This window comes from Leucoraja erinacea, chromosome 18 (genome assembly GCF_028641065.1).
Source record: "Leucoraja erinacea ecotype New England chromosome 18, Leri_hhj_1, whole genome shotgun sequence".
In the NCBI taxonomy this organism is placed as follows: domain Eukaryota; kingdom Metazoa; phylum Chordata; class Chondrichthyes; order Rajiformes; family Rajidae; genus Leucoraja; species Leucoraja erinaceus.
The window spans coordinates 26084803-26108513 of NC_073394.1; the positions used below are offsets into that span (position 1 = coordinate 26084803).

Here is a 23711-nt window from a genome sequence, read left to right on the forward strand (position 1 = left end):
AAACAATTAACATATCAGCTTAATGATTTTATATCAGAATTTGGAAAAGTAAAGGGATATTATGATTTAAGATGCACAGGGGAGATCACGGGGAAGGTATATTTGCCTGGAAAGGAATGATGCTTCAAGGGAGGACAGGGTGGTAATAGATGGAGAATGTAAAGGCCTGTCTGTATATGATGACTTGGTTGATTTTTTTAAAACTTTTTTTTTGCAGACCGATAATCTGTCAAGGTAAGGAGTCTTGTCTTCCATTTTCCACCCCGTGGTAGCCATGATTGATTCGGTCCTCATTGAACAATACTAGATACTCTCTCTCGCAGGGGTCACCAGCTGATTTACCCTTCCTAACTTCAGGTGGCCTGAGGCTAACTGCTGATTCCCCACTGGTGCCCTGGGTGAGATCCACTAACTTATCACAGTAGCTGGATTAAACATGGGGTGGGCTCTCGACTTGATCATCATTATTGTTTCAGTAAATTATTTTCAGTTTGAATGCCTCATGTCGAACTGTGTATTTGACCACTTCTTTCTGAAATCTGTAGACTATTATGGTGGGCATTTTACAAACTTGTGATGGTGATTGAGTTTAGTTTATTAGGAATAATGCTCGGGTGAAATTGTATAACTGGTCTGTGAATGAATGGGTTCACATAATTTCTTAGATGTTGAGTGTTTATCTGCTGGCTACACATAGTTGGGAGATTTTCTACCAATATCCTAGGTGACATTGATCTTTATAATAAAGCTGCAGAATCTTTAAACCAATTAATTGGATTGAAATGGTGAGTGGAACGAGCAGTCAAGTCCATTAAAAAAAGTCCTCATCATTAACTTTAATACCTACTCACTGATGCCATCCTATTTGTGAATATGATCTGAAATTAAGCACACAGTTCTCAAGAGTGGGGTTACATTTGATATCATGATGAACTCTGACTAAATATCTGCACCATTGCTACCTCTCCCGTTCCTGGACTACTTCCCTCTGTCCTTCATTGCTTGTGGATTCTCAGATCATTCAAAACTTTGCTGCCTCTATCCCAAGCCGTGTTTACCCTGTGCTTGTTGATCCATATTTGCTATTTAAACAATATCTCAATGTTAAAATATTTGTCTGTGTTTCTGGATCCCTCCTAAGTGTTTCCAGCCAACAATATTTTGGGATATCTGTTCTCTTCCTGCCAGTTTGAATAGTCTCCCCTCCACCCCATTTTAATCATGTCATCATTGATAACCAGGCCTCAAGCAGTGAGATCCTGTGTTTGGAATTCCCCCCCCCACCCAAATCTCTTGGGATCTTTCTCTTTTTAGGACTTTCCTTGAAGCCCACAGCTTTGATCAAACATTTGATCTTTTAGACAGGTACATGGATAGGACAGGTATAGAGGGATATGGGCCAAATACAAGCAAGTGGGGCAAGTATCGATGGGACATGTTAGTCAGTGTGGGCCGAAGGGCCTGTTTCCACACTGCATTACTCTATGACTTTATCTAATACCGTATCAGGCTCAACCATAAATGTGTTTGATTGGACTGCAAAGATGCAACTTGAGGCATTTGTTTTTATATTATTTAAACATAGAAAATGGGTGCAGGAGTAGGCCATTCGGTTCGGCATCACCATCCAATATGATCATGGCTGATCATCCAGAATCAGTACCCTGTTCCTGCTTTCTCCCCATATCCCTTGATTCCATTAGCCCCAAGAGCTATATTTAACTCTCTTGAATAAATTCAGTGAATTTGCCTCCACTGCCTTCTGTGGCAGAGAATTCCACAGATTCACAACTCTCTGGCTGAAAAAGTTTTTCCTCATCTCAGTCCTAAATCGTCTACCCGTTATTCTTAAACTGTGACCCCTGGTTCTGGACTCCCCCAACATGGGAAAAATTTTTCCTGCATCTAGCCTGTCCAATACATAAAGGATGTTATATGTTTCTATAACATTCCCTCTCATCCTTCTAAATTGCAGTGAATATAAGCCCAGTTGATCCATTCTTTCATCATTGTCAGTCTTGCCATCCTGGGAATTAACCTGGTGAACTACGCTGCACTTCCTCAATAGCAAGAATGTCCTTCCTCAAATTAGGAGACCAAAACTGCACACAATATTCCAGGTGTGGTCTCACCAGTGCCCTGTACGACTGCAGTAGGACCTTCTTGCTCCTATACTCAAATTCTCTCGCTATGAAGGCCAACACGCCATTAGCTTTCTTCACTGTCTGCCGCACCTGCATGCTTACTTTCAGTGACTGATGTACAAGTACACCTAGGTCAATAGACAATAGGTGCAGGAGCAGGCCATTTGAGACAATAACTCCAGAGAGTACAAGCCCAGCTGCTCCATTCTCTCAGCATATGACAGTCCCGCCATCCCGGGAATTAACCTTGTAAACCAACTCTGCACTCCCTCAATAGCTAGAATGTCCTTCCTCAAATTAGGGGACCAAAACTGCACACAATACTCCAGGTGTGGTCTCACTAGGGCTCTGTACAACTGCAGTAGGACTCTTTGCTCTTATATTCGAAGGTCAACATGCCATTCGCTTTCTTCACTGCCTGCTGTACCTGCATGCTTACTTTCATAGACTGATGTACAAGGACCCCAAAATCCCGTTGTACTTCCCCTTTTCCCAACTTGACACCATTTAGATAGTAATCTGCCTTCCTGTTTTTTGCTACCAAAGTGGATAACCTCACATTTTTCCGCATTAAACTCTCATCTGTCATGCATCTGCCCACAGCCCCAACCTGTCCAAGTACCCTGCATTCTCATAGCATCCTCCTCACAGTTCACACTGCCACCCAGCTTTGTGCTGCAAATTTGCTAATGTTACTTTGAATCTCTTCATCCAAATCATTGAAGTATATTGTAAATAGCTGCGGTCCCAGCACCGAGCCTTGCGGTACCCCACTAGTCACTGCCTGCCATTCTGAAAGGGACCCATTAATCTCTACTCTTTGTTTCCTGTCTGCCAAACAATTTTCTATCCATGTCAGCACTCTACCATGTGCCCTAATTTTTCCCCACTAATCTTCTATGTGGGACCTTATCAAATGTTTTCTGAAAGTCCAGGTACACTACATCCATTGGCTCTCCCTTGTCCATTTACCGAGTTACATCTTCAAAAAATTCCAGAAGATTAGTCAAGCATGATCTAATCCTTTGTAAACCCATGCTGACTCATTGGTCTCGTTGCACCTTCCCTTTTCCTAATCTGACACCATTCAGATAATAATCTGCCGCCTTGTTCTTGACACCAAAATGGATAACCTCACATTTATCCACATTATACTGCATCTGCCCACTCACCCAACCTATCCAAGTCACCCTGCAGCCTCATAGCATCCTCCTCGCAGCTCACACTGCCACCCAGCTTTGTGTCATCCGCAAACTTGGTTGTTACATTTAATTCCTTTGTCTTAAATCGTTAATATTGTAAATAACTGGAGTCCCAGAACTGAGCTTTGCGGCACCCTACTAGTCACTGCCTGCCATTCTAAAAAGGACCCATTAATTCTTACTCTTTGCTTATTGTCTGCTAACCAGTTATCTATCCATGTCAATACCCTACTCCTAATACCATGTGCTCTCATTTTGAACACTAAGTGTATTTAGTGAATTGTGAGTAGTTGTTTTTGCCAATGTGTTGACTTTAGTTACAGGGAAGATATCTCAGCAAGAAGTCAAGGGAACCAATCAAACAGAGGAACGAGCTATTTGGACACAAGCCTGCATTCTGTACGGGCTAGTCGGCTCGATAGTGACAGTGACAGACAAGGCTATAAAAAGGTACATTTTAAATTGCGGTTCTCGTTCGGGAGGTAGTGTTTAAATTGCATTGTCGTCTCATGGCTTCCCATCGCTGATGTCCCCTGATTGTTTTTTTTCAACTGAGATTCTCGTATACCAATAATGACTAAAGGGCCTGTCCCACGAGCATGCGGCAAGCGCGACCAACACGGGGGCTGCGCGGGGGTCGAGTCATCCCCGTACAGGGCCGGTCCCCTCGAGCATGAGAATGCATGCGGCGAGCGCGACCAAACCTGAAGCGGGGGCCGCGCGGAGATCGAGTGAGTGACGCGAAGTTCGAGCGAGGTCCGTGGGAAGTTCGCGCCTGCCGTACAGCTTCAAGACGTGGTGTATGCCCGTCGAGGCGGTGCGTATGGTGTCAAGGCGGCTGCGGGCCGGCAGGCTGTTGCAGCGCGGAATTTTTGAACACTGTCAGTTTTTCGGAGCCCCGCACAACTCCATACGGCTCCGGCGATCGAAGTGGGACCGGCCCCGCAAGGCCATACGGCTCAAGTGATCATGTTAGGTCGCGCTTGCCGCATGCAGTGGCATGCTCGTGGGACATGCCCTTAACACTTAATCAGCAAAGTGGAATCCTTACCAACATTCCACCTCTACAGCTCCTTTCAATTGCTCCAACCCAGCATTCTACTAACTCTCCTGTTTACCCTCTCTTAATGTTACCATTTAAATGTACCACCTCCTAATTTCCCCAAAATGCAAGCCTTTGAATATTTCAATCAATTGATACTTTCCCTAGTTCTCACATTTACTCATACCTTCCTTCCCTCTATTCACATCATCTAATTCCCCATTTAATATTGTCTATCCAAATTCAATAATTTACTCATTCCTCTAATTACTTGAATCACTAAAAGCCTCATTTAATTCTGGGGCGGGATGCTGCCTGGACCTGTTTAGTTACTCCAGCACTTTGTTGTACATTGGATCTGGTCTGTCTATCTATGGGGTTCTTGATGTAAATATGTTACTTTGAGGTTAATTTTATCTTGCTCTTTAGTTGTATGAAGAACTTCAGAAAGAGAATGTCCAGCTGCAGGACCAACTGCAAGAGATGCAGATGAAGATTTCACACACTAAATTGGAGTTGGAGAAGGCAACACAGGTAAACAGTTTTTGAACAGTTCTCGTGTAATGCATTCTTGAGTGTAGGTATAAGTAATGGGATTAATACACTGTGGGGACAAATTTAAAGATAAACACCAGAGCTTAGGGTTCCACAATCAGCAATTAATTTTTTTGTATTATTTTTGGGGATTATCATTAATCTATCAACACTATTTCACTGGGTGTCATATCTGATCTTTACCCTTTGATGGGAATCTATTACCTGCAGTGCTTATTCACTCAGTTATTTCAAAACAGCTTCCTTTTCTGAGAGAGCCCAGGGTGCAGTGATATGGGAAGTGGTGGCAAGAAGGTGCATCACTCTAAGATGAGGGGGATGTGCCATCCGCAGTAAACTGCAACCAGAGCTGTCTGGGAAGATATGATTAAATGGATGGAGTTTCTTCAATAAAATAGCCACCCTCCCAGATGAGGAAGATGTTCAACATCGATGTACTGCAATGTCATGTCTGTAACACAGAGATAAACTTCGGTTAATCACACAAGGTGTTTTCTTATTCTAAAACATCACTCTATAATGCTGCACAAGCAACCTAACATCATGCATGGCATTTCACCATCTTTGCAACCCTCACGAATTGAAGGTGGGGCCATGATATCTTACTATCCAGCTGCTTGTTCTTCCACTTGATCAAGAAAGCACAATGGCCAGCAACATTGCCAAACCTTAGGAAAATGGTTAGCTCTTTATTCAATGTCTTCATGATGCAGGCAAATGAAGTTACCAGTAACTGTAGAAAGGGAAACATGAAAACTGGAGGGGGCTCACCAAATCTGAAGTCGTTGACTTGCCTTGAAGGACTCACCCAGGACTGCCACTCCGTGGTCCCCACTGGAGAGAGTCATGCAGGTGGTGAATCTGCAGGCCAGTACCTGTTCTTCTACTCTTTTCTCACTCTTCCATGAAGTTGGTTCTTAATTGGACTATGGTGCCAACAGGCAACTAACTACACCTCTATACGACATTGGTGGCTATTGAAGTGGTCTCCCGGTAACATCTCACAGATTCTGTGCTTTTCCTCAGTATGTTTCTGTAGGGCTTCCTGAGAACAATTGACAAGGTCACAGAGAAGAGGTCAATCTACTTTCCATCTCACTGCATTACCCACTCCACTTACCACAAGCAACAAGCTATGGGGAGGTGGTAGAGTTGGAACAGGGTACAGTGGGTGGAGTACAAGTTGATAAGCTATAATACTGATGTGGCTGGTTCAGTTAAGTTTCTTATCAAAGGTGACCTGTAGGATGCTGACGGTGGAGAGTTAAGCAATGTAATGCCATTGAACACATCAAGAGGAGATGGTGAGATTTTATAATTTTGGAGGTTGCCTCTGCCTGGCCTCTCATGGGTGAATGTCACCTTGCAGCCCATGCCTGATTATTGCCTAGTCATAGAGATGAACTGCATAATTTGTTGAAAAATTATGAATAGACAAATGTGGAATAATCAGTGATCCTCTCCTCTTCTGATCATACTCAAGGCAAGACCATTGACAAAGCAGTTTATTCAAAAGTAGATTCTGGGATTCTGTCCTGAGAAAGTGCTGTGGTAACGTTTTGGGGCTGAGTTGATTGACCTCCAACATCCACATTTTGTGCAAGGCTAGGCTCCAAATATTGGGGTATTATCACCTTAAATATCAAATGACTTTGGTTGCACCAAGTCTATCTGATTTCGCATTCAGAGACATTGCTTTGATATCAAATACAGTTAATCTTGCCTCAGCCAAGTGATCATGCAGCAAGTGATTCTGGCAAATCCAAACTGGGTATCAGTGTGCAGTTTGTTTGCGTACAGGTGCCATCTGAGTACTGATGAAGACACCTCATCACTTTGGTGATGATTGAGAGAAAGCCTATTAGATGTTAATTAGTCAAATTGAATTTGTCCTGCAGTTTGCAAAAGGACACAGCTGAACCACACAATCAGATGCTGGTGTTCAGAACTATAACTCGGCTGTTTAGTGCTGTAAGCCTTGGCTATATTCAGTGCTCTCAACCCTTTTGTGAGATTATGCGGATTCAATCAGAATGGCTGAAAACTGGTTTCTGTGATGGCAGAGATTTCAAGGGGAAGGAGATGCAAATCATCCATTCATACTTCAGATGAATACAAACGCTTCAGTCTTGACATTAGCATTTGCACTGGGCCCCACCAATCATTGTTGGGGATGTATTTGCCCTGGAGTTGCCAACTTCCATGAGCTGCTTAATTGTCCACAGCCATTCACAGCTAATAGAACGGCACTTCAAGAATCTGATTTATTGGTGGTATGATTGCTTAGTTTTATCAATTGTAGGCTGGTCTTGCTGTACAGCATGCATAGACTCCTGTATCACAATTTTCCCTGGCTGGCACTAATTTTTATGTATGTCTGGTGTTTCTCCTGCCGTGCTTTTCTACATTAATTGTACCAGCGTTGATCCTGACACAATTGCAATGCTGCATTTGAGGATTCGCTGGGCCCTGTGGTTAAAGCTGAGGGTGTAGTTATATTTAAGCTGCTGATGGTCCATATCCCCTCCTAGATGCCTTTTTTTCCCAACTCTAAAACTGCTCAGAATCTATCCCATTTAGCACAATGGTGGATGACCTGGGAATTTAATTTCCATAAGGACTCTATCTAGTCATAACTCCTGCCAATGTCATCACCGGTACAGATTTCACCTGGTGCATCTGGAATAGATTGACAAGGATAAGACCAAATAAGTTTATTCTTTTGCGTTGGCTTGGACTTGTCAGTGTTGCTGCGACCAAGCCACTTTTGGTGATGTGTATTAAAGTCTCTCAAAGTACATTATTTCCTCTTGCTACCTACGATAAACATTTCCAAGTGTTTCACAATGTTGTGGAGGACGACAAGGTGGTAATCAGATTTCCTCGCCCATGTTTGACCTGACTTCATGGGATCCGAGGTCAATAGTGAGGATTTTCAAGCTATTCTAGCTAACTCGGTGAATTGAATGCATTCAGCGCCTAGGCCGATGTTTTTTTTAAACCTTGCCTACTGTGATTTTCTTCATGAAGGCATATGCAAAATATGTTAAGTATCTCTGCCCTTTCTCTATTCTCTATGATTTTTTTTCCTTATTGTCAAAGGGCCATTTTAACTTTTGATAACCTTTTCTGTTGATGATCAATAGAGGCTTTGTCAGTTTTTTTAATTTGTTTCTCGCTAAATTACTTTCATTCTATCTTCCCAACCAGAGCAGTATGAACCTTCCTTTTGTTTCTCTCCCTTATGAGGAATACATTTTTGTCAACTCTTCTAGAATAAACCATTTCATGTTTATTGCTTTACATTTGTTGAGATTTCTCAATCTATCAGCCAGTTCATGCCTTGCACCTTAATTATTTGCTTTGTTTAGATTCAAAACCCTAGTTTCAATTCAATAGTAATTTTGCACAAAATGCAGGAGTAACTCAGCGGGACAGGCAGCATCTCTGGAGAGAAAGAATGGGTGACGTTTAAGGTCGAGACCCTTCTTCAGATCTTCACCAGTCTGAAGAAGGGTCTCGACCCAAAAAGTCACCCACCCATCTTTCTCTCCCAAGATGGTGCCTGTCCCGTTGAGTTACTCCAGCATTTTATATCTATCTTCAGTTTAAACCAGCAGTTCCTTGCTACATTTGTGTCACATGATCACTCTTTCTCTTTAAAAACCTGTAATTACCAGATTAATTTCCTTAACTCTCTCCTTACACAATGCTAGATCTAATCTTGCCTGTTTCCACATTATTCATTTCTGAAACTATTAAACTTATTTATGAATTAATCCTGTCCTGCAACTAGTTGATGTTATCAGATTATGCATGGATTAACATTGTTTAACATTCCTTTTTGTATGCACTGCTTTTGAATTTATGTCACTCCATACATCAATTGGGGAACAATACACAATGTTTTCAACTTTATTTCTTAGCTCCATCCAAATTGACTTAATTTCTTAATCTTCTGAACTAAGCCCCTTTCTATCCACTGCCTTATCCCAATGTTATCAAGACCTGTTATTTATTTTGCCCATCTTTTCTAAAATCAAACATCTTGGGATAATTATTTCCCAATCTTGGTTACTTTGCAAACACATTTCAACTTTGGCTATTATTTTTGCCATTAAATCAGCTATCTTTTCATAAATGCTGTGGGCAATTTTACACTGACTCCACCTGATTTATCCTTTCAGCTTAGCCACAAGAAAGCCGTTTTGGTGAAAGTTATGGAATCACCTTCCCCGTTTGTCAACATTACAATAGAAAGCAGACTTCCAGTTGGAAAGTAGAAACAAGGAACTGCAGATGCTGATTTACACAAAAGGACACAAAGTGCTGGAGTAACCCCAGTATCTCTGGAGAAAATGGATGTGACGGTTTGGGCCCTGGCCCCCAAAAAATCACCTATCCAGAGAAGTAGCCTGAGCCGCTGAGTTACTCCAGCACGATGTAAACTTTAAGGTTGAAAATCTCATTTAAATAAAAAATTTTTGGCTAATTTAAACCTAATAGATTGAATGGCCTCTCTGCCCTATACGTTTTCATCAAACAGTGAGACAAGTATCACAGAGCAGATCCCTCGTTCTGACAAAGCATGCCAAGCCGATAGTTCTTTGTTTATCTACAAGTCATCAATTATTAATATACACCCAGTTCTCAAACTATATCATGGCATTGTCTGTTCCTACAATCTGATACAAATTGAGCTCTCACATTCCATAATAAAGCAACAGTAGTATCATCTGTGTAGTAAATTATTGTCACATGTACTGAGGTTATGAAAAGCTTTGTTTTACATGGTATCCAAACCAATACTATACATTAATACAATCAAGTCAGCCTCGTCCAAAAGGTGAAGGGACAGAGTGCCTATAATTCTCAGAATAAAGTATATGATAAATTAAGGCCAATTCGTCCCTGGCCTTGTGTAGTATGCAATATCCTCACGCTCTTTTGCCCTGTAATAAATTGACAGCATTATACCCCCTCATATACTGTAATAAATGAACAGTATTTTCTGGCCGGTGCCAAACTTACACAAAACCCACCGGAGAAGGATATCTGTCATTACCTGCTCAGTTCAGGATCAATTGGAGTTGGACATTTGCCAGTGATGGCATTTATCACATGCAAACAAACAAAATCTCTGCCCGCACATCCTTAGATAGATCAACAACCCTTCAATGAATTAACTATGATCCCCGTCATGAACCGTAATAAAATCAACAACACTCCCTGCTCTCCATCAATATATCGAGCCTTCTTACAAAACTGACATCAGTCTGTGCCTTCATACTACTTGTGCGCTGTTACAAGGCAATGGCACTCACCCCATTGTTCTCACAAGCTGTAATAAATCCAGTGCCCTTGTGGCCCCTGCACCCTTTTAAATATCAACTCTATCATCACACTCTCTTGCTCTGCTATAAATCAACAGCATTTCCAACTCGAACTTGGTAGTGAATTGATTGGACACCCTGCTCCCAGACTTTCTCACCACATTAGAAATTGGCACCTTCTGCTCCCACGGCTTACAATAAATCAACGATATTTGCTGACACTCGTGCTCAGCAACAAACTAAGGACAATTGTTACTTTCAATCTATGCCCTCTGTCTTCAAACGTTAAATCAACGAGAACTTCTGACTTCAGGCTTTATTATAAATAACACCCCATGCTAAAGCAACAAACTCTGCAATCTTGCTCTGAAATAGTTCAATCTTTGCCCTCACATCCTGTAATAAATCAAATAGCACTTTTGCCCCTTGTACGGTGTAATAAATTGACAGCATACTGTTCCTTCACACTCCAATTCTCTGCAATCTCACTCTGTAACGAGTTGACAGTAGTTTGTCATACTTTGTAATACATAGAACAGGGCAGCACAGGAACAGGCCCATCAGCCCACAATGTTTGTGCTGAACATGATGCCAAGTTAACCTGTGCACAAAAGAACTGCAGATGCTAGTTTAAATTGAAGGTAGGCACAAAATGCTGGAGTAACTCAGCGGGAGAGAAGGAATGGGTGACGTTTCAGGTCCAAGACCAACGTCACCCATTCCTTCTCTCCAGAGATGCTGCCTGTCCCGTCAAGTCAATCTAATCTTCTCTGCCCGCATGTGATCCATTGACCTCCATTCCTGGCATATACATAAATCAACAATGTTTGAGACACATTCAATTATCCTGTATTAAATAGATATGGTGGAAGAAAATGTTATCATTATTTGCTCTGACCAATGTGTGACCGCAGTCCACAGCCCCATCAGTGAATGATTCTGAACTGCCTCCTCAGTCCAAGGGCAATTAGAAATGGACATTGGCAAGTGATGCCACATCACTCATACAAATAATAAAATGTCATCATCCCTCCCCGTCCTTGCACTCCTGCACCCTGTAACAGATCAACGACACCCTCTTCCCTCCTGCCGTTAAATAAATCTGCAAATGTTTGCTCTCATACTAGTGCATCAAGCAAGGAGTTGACTGTGATTATTGCTCTTTCACCCAATAATAAATCACTATTCTCTGCTCCCTTGTCTTGAAATAAATCCCCTGCAATCTCTATCCTTGTACTCCTGCAGGCTGGTATAAAGCAATGGCATTCTGTGTCCTCAACCTGTAATAAATTAACACTAGTAAAATGAGAGAACCCTCTGCCCTCAGACCTTCTCACCCTATAATAAATAGTTTTTCCTTCCACGCCCTGCAATAAATTAACTGTAATCGTTACTCTCCTGCCCTGTAGCAAATCAGTAGCACTTCATTCCCTCATGCCCAGTGACAAATCATCGACAATTGTTGCCCTCACATTCTGAAATGAATTAAATGCAGTCTTCTCCCCTCCTGATTAAATCAACAAGGATTTCTGCCCTCGGGCTTTGTTACAACTTTCTTCCCCTACACCCCATGCCAAATCAACAATAACCTCTGCCCCCTTGCTCGGTAATAAACCAGGAGCAACTTTCAATATTGTGTGTTACAATAAATCAACAGCAATCTCTGACTTCACACCCTGTTATAAAACTTAACAACACCAACTGTGATGCATCGTATGCCTCCTGCTTTGTAATAAATACACAATGTTGTATTCACTTACCTTTGCTCAGTAATTAATTTAAAAAAATCATTGGAAGGAACTCTATCATCAATACTTGTTCTGAATATTTGCAACAGCGGGCTACACCTTTACTGGTGAGCGATTCGGAACTGTTCCTCAGTTCAGGGGCAATTAGCAGTGGCCGGTTGCTGGTGATACAAACAAATAAAATCTCTGCTCATGCACTAGAATGAATCATCAGCACTCTCTGGCCTCGTGTTCCTGTACCCTGTAGTACATCAACACCAACCTCTGCCCTCTTCCCTTAAAACAAGTATGTCCTCTCTTTGCCCTCACAACAGCAAGGAATGGACTGTAATGTTTGCTCACTTGGCCTTCCACTGCAATCTCTGCCCTCACACTCCTGCAAACTCCAAAGCACAGGACCTCCAAGTCTTCACAACCTGTAATAAATTCACTGTAATTTCTGCCCTCACATCTTTGATTACATCAACGGAACTCTGCCACCATGATCAGTCTTGTATAAAATAGAATCCACTTTCTGCTATTTAACTCTGCAGTAAATTGACAGGATTCCCTGGCATCAGACTTCCTTGTCCCATAATAAATTAACACCATCTGCCCATACCGTTAATCAATTGTGATCTTTTTCTATCCTGCCCTGTAATAAATCAAGAACACTGCCTGCCCTCATGTCCAATAATGGTTCGAACAATCCTTGCCCTCATGTTCCGCAGTGAATTAAATTTACTAACAGCCTGTATTAAAGCAACAGTAGCCTCTGCCCTGATACCCTATAATAAGTAAAGAGCACTTAGTACAACGTGTAGGAAAGAACTGCAGATGCTGGTTTATTGCAAAGAAAAACACAAATGCTGGAGTAGCAGCGTTGTTCCATCCTGAAACATCACCTATTCGTTTTCTCCATAAATGCTGCCTGACCCGCTGTTATTCCAACATTTTGTGTTTATCTTATATAACTTGACACCATTCTCCACCCTCATACCTTGTAATAACGATGGTACATTTCACTCCACACTGTAATAAATGGATTTCACTCTCCGCCTCATTTTTGGTAATGTTAACAGCACACCCATCTTCACACACTCATACCTTGCAATCAACACCATTTCCTGCCTTCAGCACATTTTTCTGTCACACTCCAATTTGTAATAAGTCAACACTCCTTTGTCTTCAAATACACCCAGCAAATATTACACCGGCAGCAGTTTTCACCCTTACCCAGTGTTAAAATTATACTATTGTTATCTCTCACACTCCCAACCCTGTATTAACCATATATAACTATATAACAATTACAGCACGGAAACAGGCCATCTCGGCCCTACAAGTCCGTGCCGAACAACTTTTTTCCCTTAGTCCCACCTGCCTGCACTCATACCATAACCCTCCATTCCCTTCTCATCCATATGCCTATCCAATTTATTTTTAAATGATACCAACGAACCTGCCTCCACCACTTCCACTGGAAGCTCATTCCACACCGCTACCACTCTCTGAGTAAAGAAGTTTCCCCTCATGTTACCCCTAAACTTCTGACCCTTAATTCTGAAGTCATGTCCTCTTGTTTGAATCTTCCCTATTCTTAAAGGGAAAAGCTGATTCACATCAACTCTGTCTATCCCTCTCATCATTTTAAAGACCTCTATCAAGTCCCCTTAACCTTCTGCGCTCCAGAGAATAAAGACCTAACTTATTCAACCTTTCTCTGTAACTTAGTTGTTGAAACCCAGGCAACATTCTAGTAAATCGGGACTTTACACCAGTCCTCTCCAATCTGCAGTATATTACCTTCACACTGCTATGTCAACACAACTATGCCTTCAAAGTTGCATTTCATATTAAACTAATTAAACCATCCTCAAACACACATTCAGTAGTAAATCGGCAACAATCAGTCCGCACACATGCCGACTTTAAATGCAGATGGCTCTGGTCAAGTTCTCAGTAATGCAAAATGACATAATACTCCATCCATCTTTGTCTCTTTTGGTTTGATAGATGCAAGAAAGATTTGCAGACAGGACTGCCCATCTGGAGATGGAGAAAAAGGTGAGTATAGGATCCGCAAATGAAATGTAGAAGTACAGAGCACTGGTATTTTTAAGAACAATATTTTTTACAACACTGCATCAGTCAATAGATTGGCAATAAGATGGGTTATATAGACACCTCTGTTACTCGGTAGAACATGTATTTAGAGGCAGAGATCATTTAAAAGATAGAAGGAAAGGCAAACCTCATCAACCTCCCCATGCAAACAGTGTAATTGGCCCCTGAAAAAACTATTTTGTATCAAATGTGGTTGCATATAAATGTTGTTCATGATTGCAATCTCAAATTATTAAGTCAAATCAGTAAGGTGGTCACTAACGCCTAACTGAGAGCAGAAATGCACAACCATTTCAGATTTGACATCACTTTCTAAGGATCTGTGTAGATTGTTGGATATTTCTGGGAATGAACACCAAATGATGAATAGAATTGGAAATAGGCACAACAATGGATAATATTGACAGTGGACTACGGGAATAGTAGGAAATTTAGTGTATAAAACAGATTAACTGGTGACATAAGAAAGCAGAATTCCTTCTAAATTTCTGACCCACATATCATGGTGCGAGTCTCTGCAGGGATTCTTTTTGTATTATAGATGGTAACAGAACATGTCATCCAAAACTGAATGGCGAAGTGTTTGCTTATAGTCACCAAGTTAGCACATTTGTCATTTTAAATACCCATGTTGTCAGGGGGCCTATACTTTTAAACTATGTTGTGGGAAAATGGTTAAAAGATCTAGAAATATGATGGTGACAATGATAGTGGTTGATTATATTAAAGCTAAAGTGAAGGCATAGATAGAGTAGTTTGTCGGATATAAAGCAAGGAGTGGGAGCAGGTACATTTTTTTTACATTGTCAAAGGTATTTGTTTCAATCTTGCATTTCCCCATAATGAATGGAGATGGGGGCTACTTTTTAAAAAAATGTTGCTATTTTCAATAATTAAGATGCTTGGCAAACTAAGGAAAACATATTGGATATGTAGATAGATCACAGTGAAGTTAAGTGCATAGAGAGTTAATACACTAAATAATATTATTCTGCTAGTGGATGTTTTTAATACTTTTACAATCTGCCAACAGATTGATAGAGATATACAGAAGATTTTCCCTCAGCAACTAAAAAAGATCACAGAAGGATTAATGCCTTTTATGTTTTAGGATACAAACATTAAAACAAAGAATTAATGTTGAAATGAAAAAAAATTGGTATACCAATTAAAATATGTACATTGGTGGGCTTACTTTCAGAGGATGGAAGAATAGAAAAAATCCTGAACAGACACTGCATTATAATCAACAATGTTATCTCATAAAGAATGGAATGAGCTGTCGGAGATAATTGGGGCAGGTATCACAACATCTAAAAAACATTTAGACAGGGCTATGGATAGGAATGTTTAGAGGGATATGGGCCAAATTTAGGCATGTGGGACCAGTGCAGGTGGTGCATGTTGGTTGGCATGGGCAAGTTGGGCCAAAGGGCCTGTTTCCATGCTGTATGACTATTTTCAGTGGAATGCAGGGGAGCTACTAGAGAGTTTTAATATGAAAGTTTAGAGACAGTAAATTATGATTTTTTAAACTAATAGGCACATCAATAACAGGTTGCGTAAAAGGGATAATAAAAGAAGAACAATGTGCGATGTTAAAAGGATGGTATTACTTGTTTAGCTGGATCCTAATATGGAAGGAAATTGAATGTGTTTTAAGTGCATGATATATATAAATGTCATGGCATATTAGCTAGAGATGATATTGGGATAGTTTTGCCGAGTAGATGTTTTTCCTGTAATTCTATATGTTGACTTTACAAAACTCTACATGACACTGTACTCACGTTGGATTGCTTTAATAGGAGCGGAAAGCTTTAGAAAGAAGAATCTCCGAACTTGAGGAAGAACTGAAGGTATGAAGTCTTTTAGCTTTTAAATGCCTGAACTATACTTTATGTAAAGCAAACATTGTTATATTAGTGAGGGGTGACCTTATTCAAGCACAGATGATCCTAAGGGGCTTTAAATTGGACTTAATGTTGGGATGTTTTCATCACGAACAATGGGAGATAACTGCAAAATAAGGGCTGTTCATTTACAACCGAGTAGAAATTTATTTTATCGGAGGGTAGTGAATCTCTAGAATTTTCTGCACCAGAAGGTGATGGTGATCAGATAATTACATAAAAGGTGGGGATAGATAAATATATGAAATATCAAAGAATGACGGTTATGGGGATTTATTTAAAAGAGAGAGGAGGACAGCATAGATTAGCCATGGTCACACTGAATGGCAGGGCAGGTTTGAGGGGGGTGGTTACACTCTGCTTTTCTCCTATGCTTGTGTGCAATGGACAAGACTAAACATGAGAGTTTTTTTAAACTATCTATTCAGGTTTTAACAGATTTGAGAGCTGACAACCAGAGACTGAAAGATGAAAATGGTGCACTGATTCGTGTCATCAGCAAACTCTCCAAGTAACTGGTCTTCACTTCAACACTTGCACAAAGCTTTCTGGAGTGATGGAATGTACTGCCACTGGTCTCCATGCCCAGACGCTTGCCTCACCCTCTCTATAGAGGGATTGCTATTCAAGCCACGACTATTGCTATTACAGCAGCACTTGGACTGCCATCCCAGGGTAATTTGGAAGGGCATGTTTATTGAAATCTGTATAAATGATGCTCGTAACCGGTACCTATATAGCCACACCACAGAGGAACAGCAATTCTGTGAGGAATAGTTATAAATGGGAGCCCACAGTCTTTGATGATGACAACTGGCCCAATCACCACACGGGACCACTCTTCATTCATGGGACTTTGATGACAAAACAGCACTTTGCTTCGTTATTAATACATGACGAGTTGAAGAAATTGACACATCATTGGTCAGATTGGAAAGATGGAGTGGAAAGTTGTGCTTGACAGATTCTTCATTTTGGGTTGTGTAACAAGGGAATGGACCAGAAAAAGACACATGCATTTGTTTTAATTAGTCCATTATTATTTTGATCTTGAAGCTATGCAAAGCCTCACCAGTTCCTCCATTGTGCATGGAACTTACCGTCAAGTTACTGACCTCTGCAGACTGTTTTACAGGATTGTGACTTAGAAAGTAGTTAAGGCTTCACCCTCTCACCCAATACTCTGTGCCCCCAAGCATGAGTCGTACTTACTTTTATGACCAAACTTGCGAATATTTTAACAGGTTCCAAGATACTGCTGCTTTTAGAAGGGAAGATACAAGAGGAAAGTACCAATTAGAAATGATTTCCAGCAGGAATGGATGGAACCCAGGTAGTGGATATATATATATATATATGCAAGGTGCACTTTAAGAAATGGCTCTAACATCCAAGTCATTGTTATTTGGGTATAACTTTGCAGAGGATTGTACAAGCAACAATGGAGAGATCCTGAATGGTTGGTAGTCACTGGGGGCAGACAGAGCTACTTTTAATTCCTGATCTGGCCAATCTTAGTGGAGGAAATAAAATAGGGCAAAAACTACATGTAATGTTAGTGTAAATTTATCATAGAATTGGCACGTCATTTTTTTTCAGTTGAAATTTCTCTAATATTCTCTGCCTTCCCTTAAGTTCCTGACATTTCATTCCCCTCAACTCCAACTATTTTGACGCACGTCCCTAAATGTATTTCTTTTTTTCCCTCTCATTAGCTCCCCTATTGCCAAATAAAAACCAAAGTATGTGTGTTTACGTTGAGGCAATATAGTTAACAGATCTCCATATTACGCAGCTTACCGTACTGGCTCGGATATAAAAGCCCTAAACAAAACTAACTGTGCAACATGGTTTTTTGATTTGTTATGACTCAGAGAAAGAAAGATTTATATTTTTGTGGCATTTTGGAAATATCCCTGATCACAATGGTTATTGTTAAAGTCATAGTAAACTTAGTGAATCAACAATATGCTTTGAGTAATGGCTGAAGAGAGAATATAGACTGGGGCACCTGGGAAACACAGTTCCTCTCCATGGAAACTAAGTTTCCACAAAATCCACTGGAATCAGCAAGTGGGTATGGAACCACTTCCTCTTTTACCAGGGGCTTCATCCAACAGTCTCTGAATGCTGCAGTTTCAGTCTTCAGTGTAGATCCAGCTCATTAAATGGAACTTGAACCAAAATAAGTGTAGGAAGAAACTGCAGATGCTGGTGTATACCAAAGATCAGCACAAAATGTTGGAGTAACTCAGCAGGTCAGGCAGCATCTCTTGTATGAAGACGAAGGAATAGATGACGTGAAGAGGGTCTTGACCCGAAACAGAAACTGCCTGACTTTCCGAGTTACTCCAGCATTTTGTGTCTATTTTGAACAAAAAGCTGTAGCAAGAGTGGTACTCTAATTTGAGAAAAACCAACAAGAAATATTAATTTTGCTGTTCATTCTTTCCTTTTTGTATGGAAGACTTTAATGGCCAATTTTCCAAAACATTGTGAAGGTGGTGGTTCCTTCAATACTACCATAGACTACATCTTGCGTGTACTTAAGCAATGCAGTGACTTGACCAAAACGATTGCAAATGCCCGGGCCAGCTCTACCCAGATCAAAAGTTACATTATTTACGAAAACATTATCAAACTGCAGGATCGGATGCATTAATCACTAAAAATTAAATGGTTGAATGGCCATGATGGCAGTGAACGCTATTGCAGGGCCTTTTGATAAAGGTGGTCATGCCTCATTGTTTCAGCAAGTTTTTAATTTGCAGTCATTGTCGTGACTTTCCCACATCGCTAGTAATAATTATCTGAGTAAATGCCATATATTCCACTGAAAACGCTCTTACTGCAAGCAAATTGTTAACCATTGAACCAAAGTATGAAATTCAATAACACAAGAATTCCCTTGCACTGCTGTAGATTTATCTCCTTTGGTAAGTTCCCATAGGAAGTTAAAGTGACCTTTATGCCTCTGAGGGTCAGATTTGAGATGTGGTATATCACGAGGACTGGATAATGCACTACCCAAGTGTCCCACTGGTCTACACTGCCCTAAGATTTTGGAACGCTGTTGAGGTTTTCTATAATATGCTCTAATCCCCGACTCGTGCTTTGGCTGCTGTCTTTTCACTGCAGGTCGGAAAATTCACCTTCCTTTCCCACGGTTCAAAAGTCTGCAAGGAGATCGAGGTCTATTTGGCTGAAAGGTCCCGTCATTCTGATAGTGTTTACGTTCAGGGAATATTGTTAATTAGCTCACCGTTTGCTAAATGCAGCATGTGATTTTCTACCAATTATTTTTTTACATAGATTGAGATCGACAGGAGATGAAACAGCCAGATGCTGTTAGCAGTTCTATTACAGAGATAGGTGAATCAGTAAGAGGTATGATAATCATTGTGTAACTCATTTAAAGGGTATAAAGAGGAAATAAATCACAATCATGAGGCAAGGAAGTTTGCCAAGAGTGGCTAACTTCCAGTTGGCTTAAAGTAAGCGGGTTATATTATCTATGATTTTGCTATTTTTGTACTGATGGAAGGCAAATTGTTTTTATGTACTAGTTCAATATAGACTGAAACTACATACAGTGGCACTGCTATGGAGTAAGTAATGTCAGTAGGTGGAGGAGAGAATTGCCAAAAGAATGGATGAAAATGTTTCCCTTGTCTTACCTGGGTGGACCATTTGTGCAGAGATCTATTCTTATACACTAATAGCCATTTGTCTCTTGAAATCCAAAATTCAGAATAGATCAGCACATTTGGAAAAGCTGAGGAGGAATGGGTTCAGGGCTTCCTTTATTCTATGTGTATCGGGTTGGTGAACACTACACATACCGCATCACTTGTGCAATAAAGCTGAGTTTATCTTATATGCAATAATGTATGTTACTTTTCTATAGGCTTGCCTGCAAATTGCACAAATTCGTATTGTATAAAAGCCACAGATGTGTTTGAAACCAGTTCTATATATTTCACCTGCCTTTCAAATGTAAACTATATATTCTTGTACATTTTTATGTTAATATTTAAAAGAAAATTGTGTCAGACTAATTCACATCAACCAATGGTTGGAAGTCAATTTGTTGTTGATAAAAATGAAGAGACAAGCTTCGTTTGTGAAGTATCGTAGTGACTTTCCATTGCAAGCTACATGGCTCTCAGACTGTCCCTTCACCATCAAACTTCACCCTTCACATTTATACTTGAGCTTTACTCAGGTTACTGAATTCCCACCAAGAGTCCTCATTCTCACGCAGAATTCACTCTCAGGCATTATTCTCCCACTTAGTTCAAGGTTTGAAAAATAAAACAATTCCCCCTCTGCCTCCCCCTCCCTCACCACTTGCTGAGATAAAGCTTCTTCACAATCTGGCTCAACCTGTTGGTTTGGTAGAAAACGTCCATTGGGCCCTACTCCCTATAGGTTGGTAAATGGGGGATGCAATATCTCAATTGGGCACTCAAATACTCTGAGGAAGTACCATGACCATAAAAGCAAATGTTTCAAAATATTGCACTTATACTTGATACACCAGAGCCATGAGCCAGACTACCCTTCTGCCTTTTACACTAAAACTAAATCAAACCCAGGCAGAGGATATGGAGGTTCTCTCTTTAATAGGATTTGAGAGTCTCACCACTATCTATTAAGTTTTGGCACCTTATTTTGAAACCTGTTGGACAAGTGAAAATGTATCTATTGGAATTTCGTTTTCAGTAAATATATAAAATTTGGAATTTGTTTCTGGTGCTATTTGGGCATTGCCACTTCAAGATGGCTCGGGTGGAAAATGGAACTCCCCAAGCCATTTATGCGAGAGCCGAACAGGGCACTTTTAAAAAGCTATTAAGATTTTGTTGAGTTAACCTATGCTGCATTTGATCTGGGAATACATGATACTGATAGTAGGTGTAAAAGTGAAAATATATGCCAACCCCTGCACTGACATCCCTCACGTTGATGAGCACAATAATGCACCAAAAATAAAAAGATATATTTTACAAAAAAAAATGCTGACCTGATGTAGCTACTTCTTTTGCTGCTTCCAAATTTTATGTTATGTTTACGCTTTGTGTAAAGCTATTTTTCTCCAAAAAGATGTATGCATGGAATTTATTTCAATGAGGGAACTCTGAGAATTCTATGCTGTACAGAGGAACATCAAAAAGGTACGAAATATATTAATATGGGGCCAATTTAACCAGAGTCCCACGAATCATTGGTGGTCCAACATTGGTCCACAAGTTACAGTGGTCCATTTGTCAATCACGTTCAATTTCTTCTGTGACCTCGCCCTTCCTATCTTTTATGCTGCCTGACCTGCCTAGTTACTCCTCACACGTTTGAGATTTTAGAGGGAACCATGCTGACCAAGATGCCCCATCCAAAATAGTCCCATTTGCCTGCATTTAGTCCATGTCCCTCTAAACCTTTCCTATCCATATACCTGTCCAAGTGTCTTTCAAATGTTGCTATTGTACCTGCCTCAACTACTTCTCTGGCAGTTCATTTCATATACCCACTGTCTTCTGAGTGAAGATATTGCCCCTCGGGTTAATATTAAATTATTCGCCTCTCACCTTAAACCTATGTCCTCTGGTTCTTGATTCCTCTAGCCTGGGTAAAAGACTCTGTGTTCACGCTCTCTATTTCGGTCATGATTTTATACACCATTGCAAGTTCTTGCCGTTCATAATCATAGGATTAGAATTAGGCCTTCAGCCCATCGAGTCTACTCCGCTATTCAATCATGGCTGATGTAACTTTCCCTCTCAACCCCATTCTCTCCATTTTATGGCCATTAATTTTAATCCTAGGCACCAATTATACAATATGCTTTAACCATTGGGTTATCATCACATATAACATAGAACACTACAGTACGGGAACACTACCTACAGCTTACCATGTCTGCACTGACCATAATGGCAGTCACATCTTATCTGCCGTATATGGTTTGTCTAAATATCTCTTGAACATTGCTATCATATCCGATTCCAGTACTTCCTCTAGAAAACATGTTCCAGGCATTCATCACTTAGTGCAACTAAAATAAAATGCCCAGCAATTCTCCTTTAAATCACCCTCTTACCTGAAACGTATGCCCTCTATTATTTGATATTTCTACTCTGGTCTATAGACTCTGATTCTCTCCCTATTTATGCCTCTTAATTTTATATATAGCTTTCAAGTCAGCCTTCACCCTCCTGCTCTCCAGTGATAACAATACAGGTTTCAAGAATAAAAAGCTTTTAAATTGTCATATGTACCAAAAACTGAACAATTAAATTCTTCCTTGCAACAGCATAACAGGTGTGTAATGTATATAACATACAATATTATATTTGTAGATAACATTGTACTCATTGATAAGAGTATTCATTATAAAGGTTTAAACTTATACCAAGTACTCTCCAATCCTGATAACTTACACACTCCAAAGCCTTGACATGCTTTCTGTAATATAGCAACCTAAAATGCACACAATACTCCAAATGCGGCCTAACTAAAGTTTTATACTGATGTAACATAACTTGCCGACTTTTATACTCAGTCTACCTTGTTATTATCACAGTGGGACTTCCTGTACCTAAATAGAATGCTGTTTAAACAACAGTCGCTCTACTGGAAAAGTACTTAATTTGTTGCGATTTGCTGTAGAATATCCTGAATGAGGGAGGAGCGTTGCACAAGTCAAGCGTTCCTTCTTATTTTAATTTCGACCAAATCGCCACAGATTCTGTCTACGCACTAACTCCGTGTACTTTTTAAACTGTTCCTCTTTAATAACACAATTTCTGTTTGCCAGATTTATTGTTTTCTGCATGTTATTTTTAAAGAAAATATCAGGTACATTCTTAATTCAAACACCCAGATTAATTTGCGATTGGGTAGTTTCGACCGAGTTGAAAATCGGGTTTCTCGTTTATGTAAATCGTAGTATTTTAGCTTTGAACAATGTTCAAATAGCCTTATTATAATCGGGCATTAGACTCAATCACTGCGATTCAGGATATCAGACCAGGATAAAGCTGTGCGGTGTTTGGTTGCAAACTTGGAGATGGTTTCTCCGCGATTCAACTCCCGGCCATTCGCATTGTTGCAATTTTATATTGTAAATAATGGTCGGGAAATGCCTTATAAGGCTGCGTGTGGACGGACGACCGGGGAAGTCTCAACTGCCTGCACTTTGACAGCAGTGAGCTGCGAGTAGCCATATACGGGCAAAGCGCAGCTTTCACTAGAGAATCTCTCAGTTGCCACACAGCCCCACCGCGTGTTAGCCAGATGCTTCTGCAGGTACTGAACTAGCACGTCGGTGCTATGAAAAGCGTTTTCTCAATAGCTCGGCGTCAAAGAATGTCTACAAAGAAAAGCTGGTTTAACAAAAAAAAGGGCTGGAGTAAGTCAACGGGCCAAGCAGAATCTCGGGCTAGGTGGTCGAGGACCTTCTTCTTCAGAGTGACGAGTAGGGGGAAAAAAGCTGGAAAAGAGAGGTGGGGAAACGGGATAAAGCCTAACAAGCGATAGGCGGATGTAGCCGAGGGAGCTTTGATTGGCAGATGGGTGGATTTAGGCTAGAGATGAAAATTAGACAAAAGGATGTCAGATAGAGTGAAATGTAAAGGTTAGAATCCAATGTCATGTCATCAATCCAAA

General features: G+C 40.5%; 1 protein-coding gene across 1 annotated transcript in view; it reads left to right on the forward strand.

Moving 5' to 3' along the window:
• The window catches only part of LOC129706007 (protein phosphatase 1 regulatory subunit 12A-like), a 129707-nt gene extending 108063 nt beyond the window's left edge, over positions 1–21644 (forward strand). Inside the window, exons 21-26 of the mRNA XM_055649978.1 lie at positions 218–234; positions 3664–3796; positions 4818–4922; positions 14020–14070; positions 15939–15989; positions 16472–21644. Of these exons, the coding sequence (XP_055505953.1) occupies positions 218–234; positions 3664–3796; positions 4818–4922; positions 14020–14070; positions 15939–15989; positions 16472–16558 (444 nt within the window). The 3' untranslated portion in view covers positions 16559–21644. The remainder of the gene's footprint in view (positions 1–217; positions 235–3663; positions 3797–4817; positions 4923–14019; positions 14071–15938; positions 15990–16471) is intronic.
• Positions 21645–23711: the final 2067 nt, after the last annotated feature.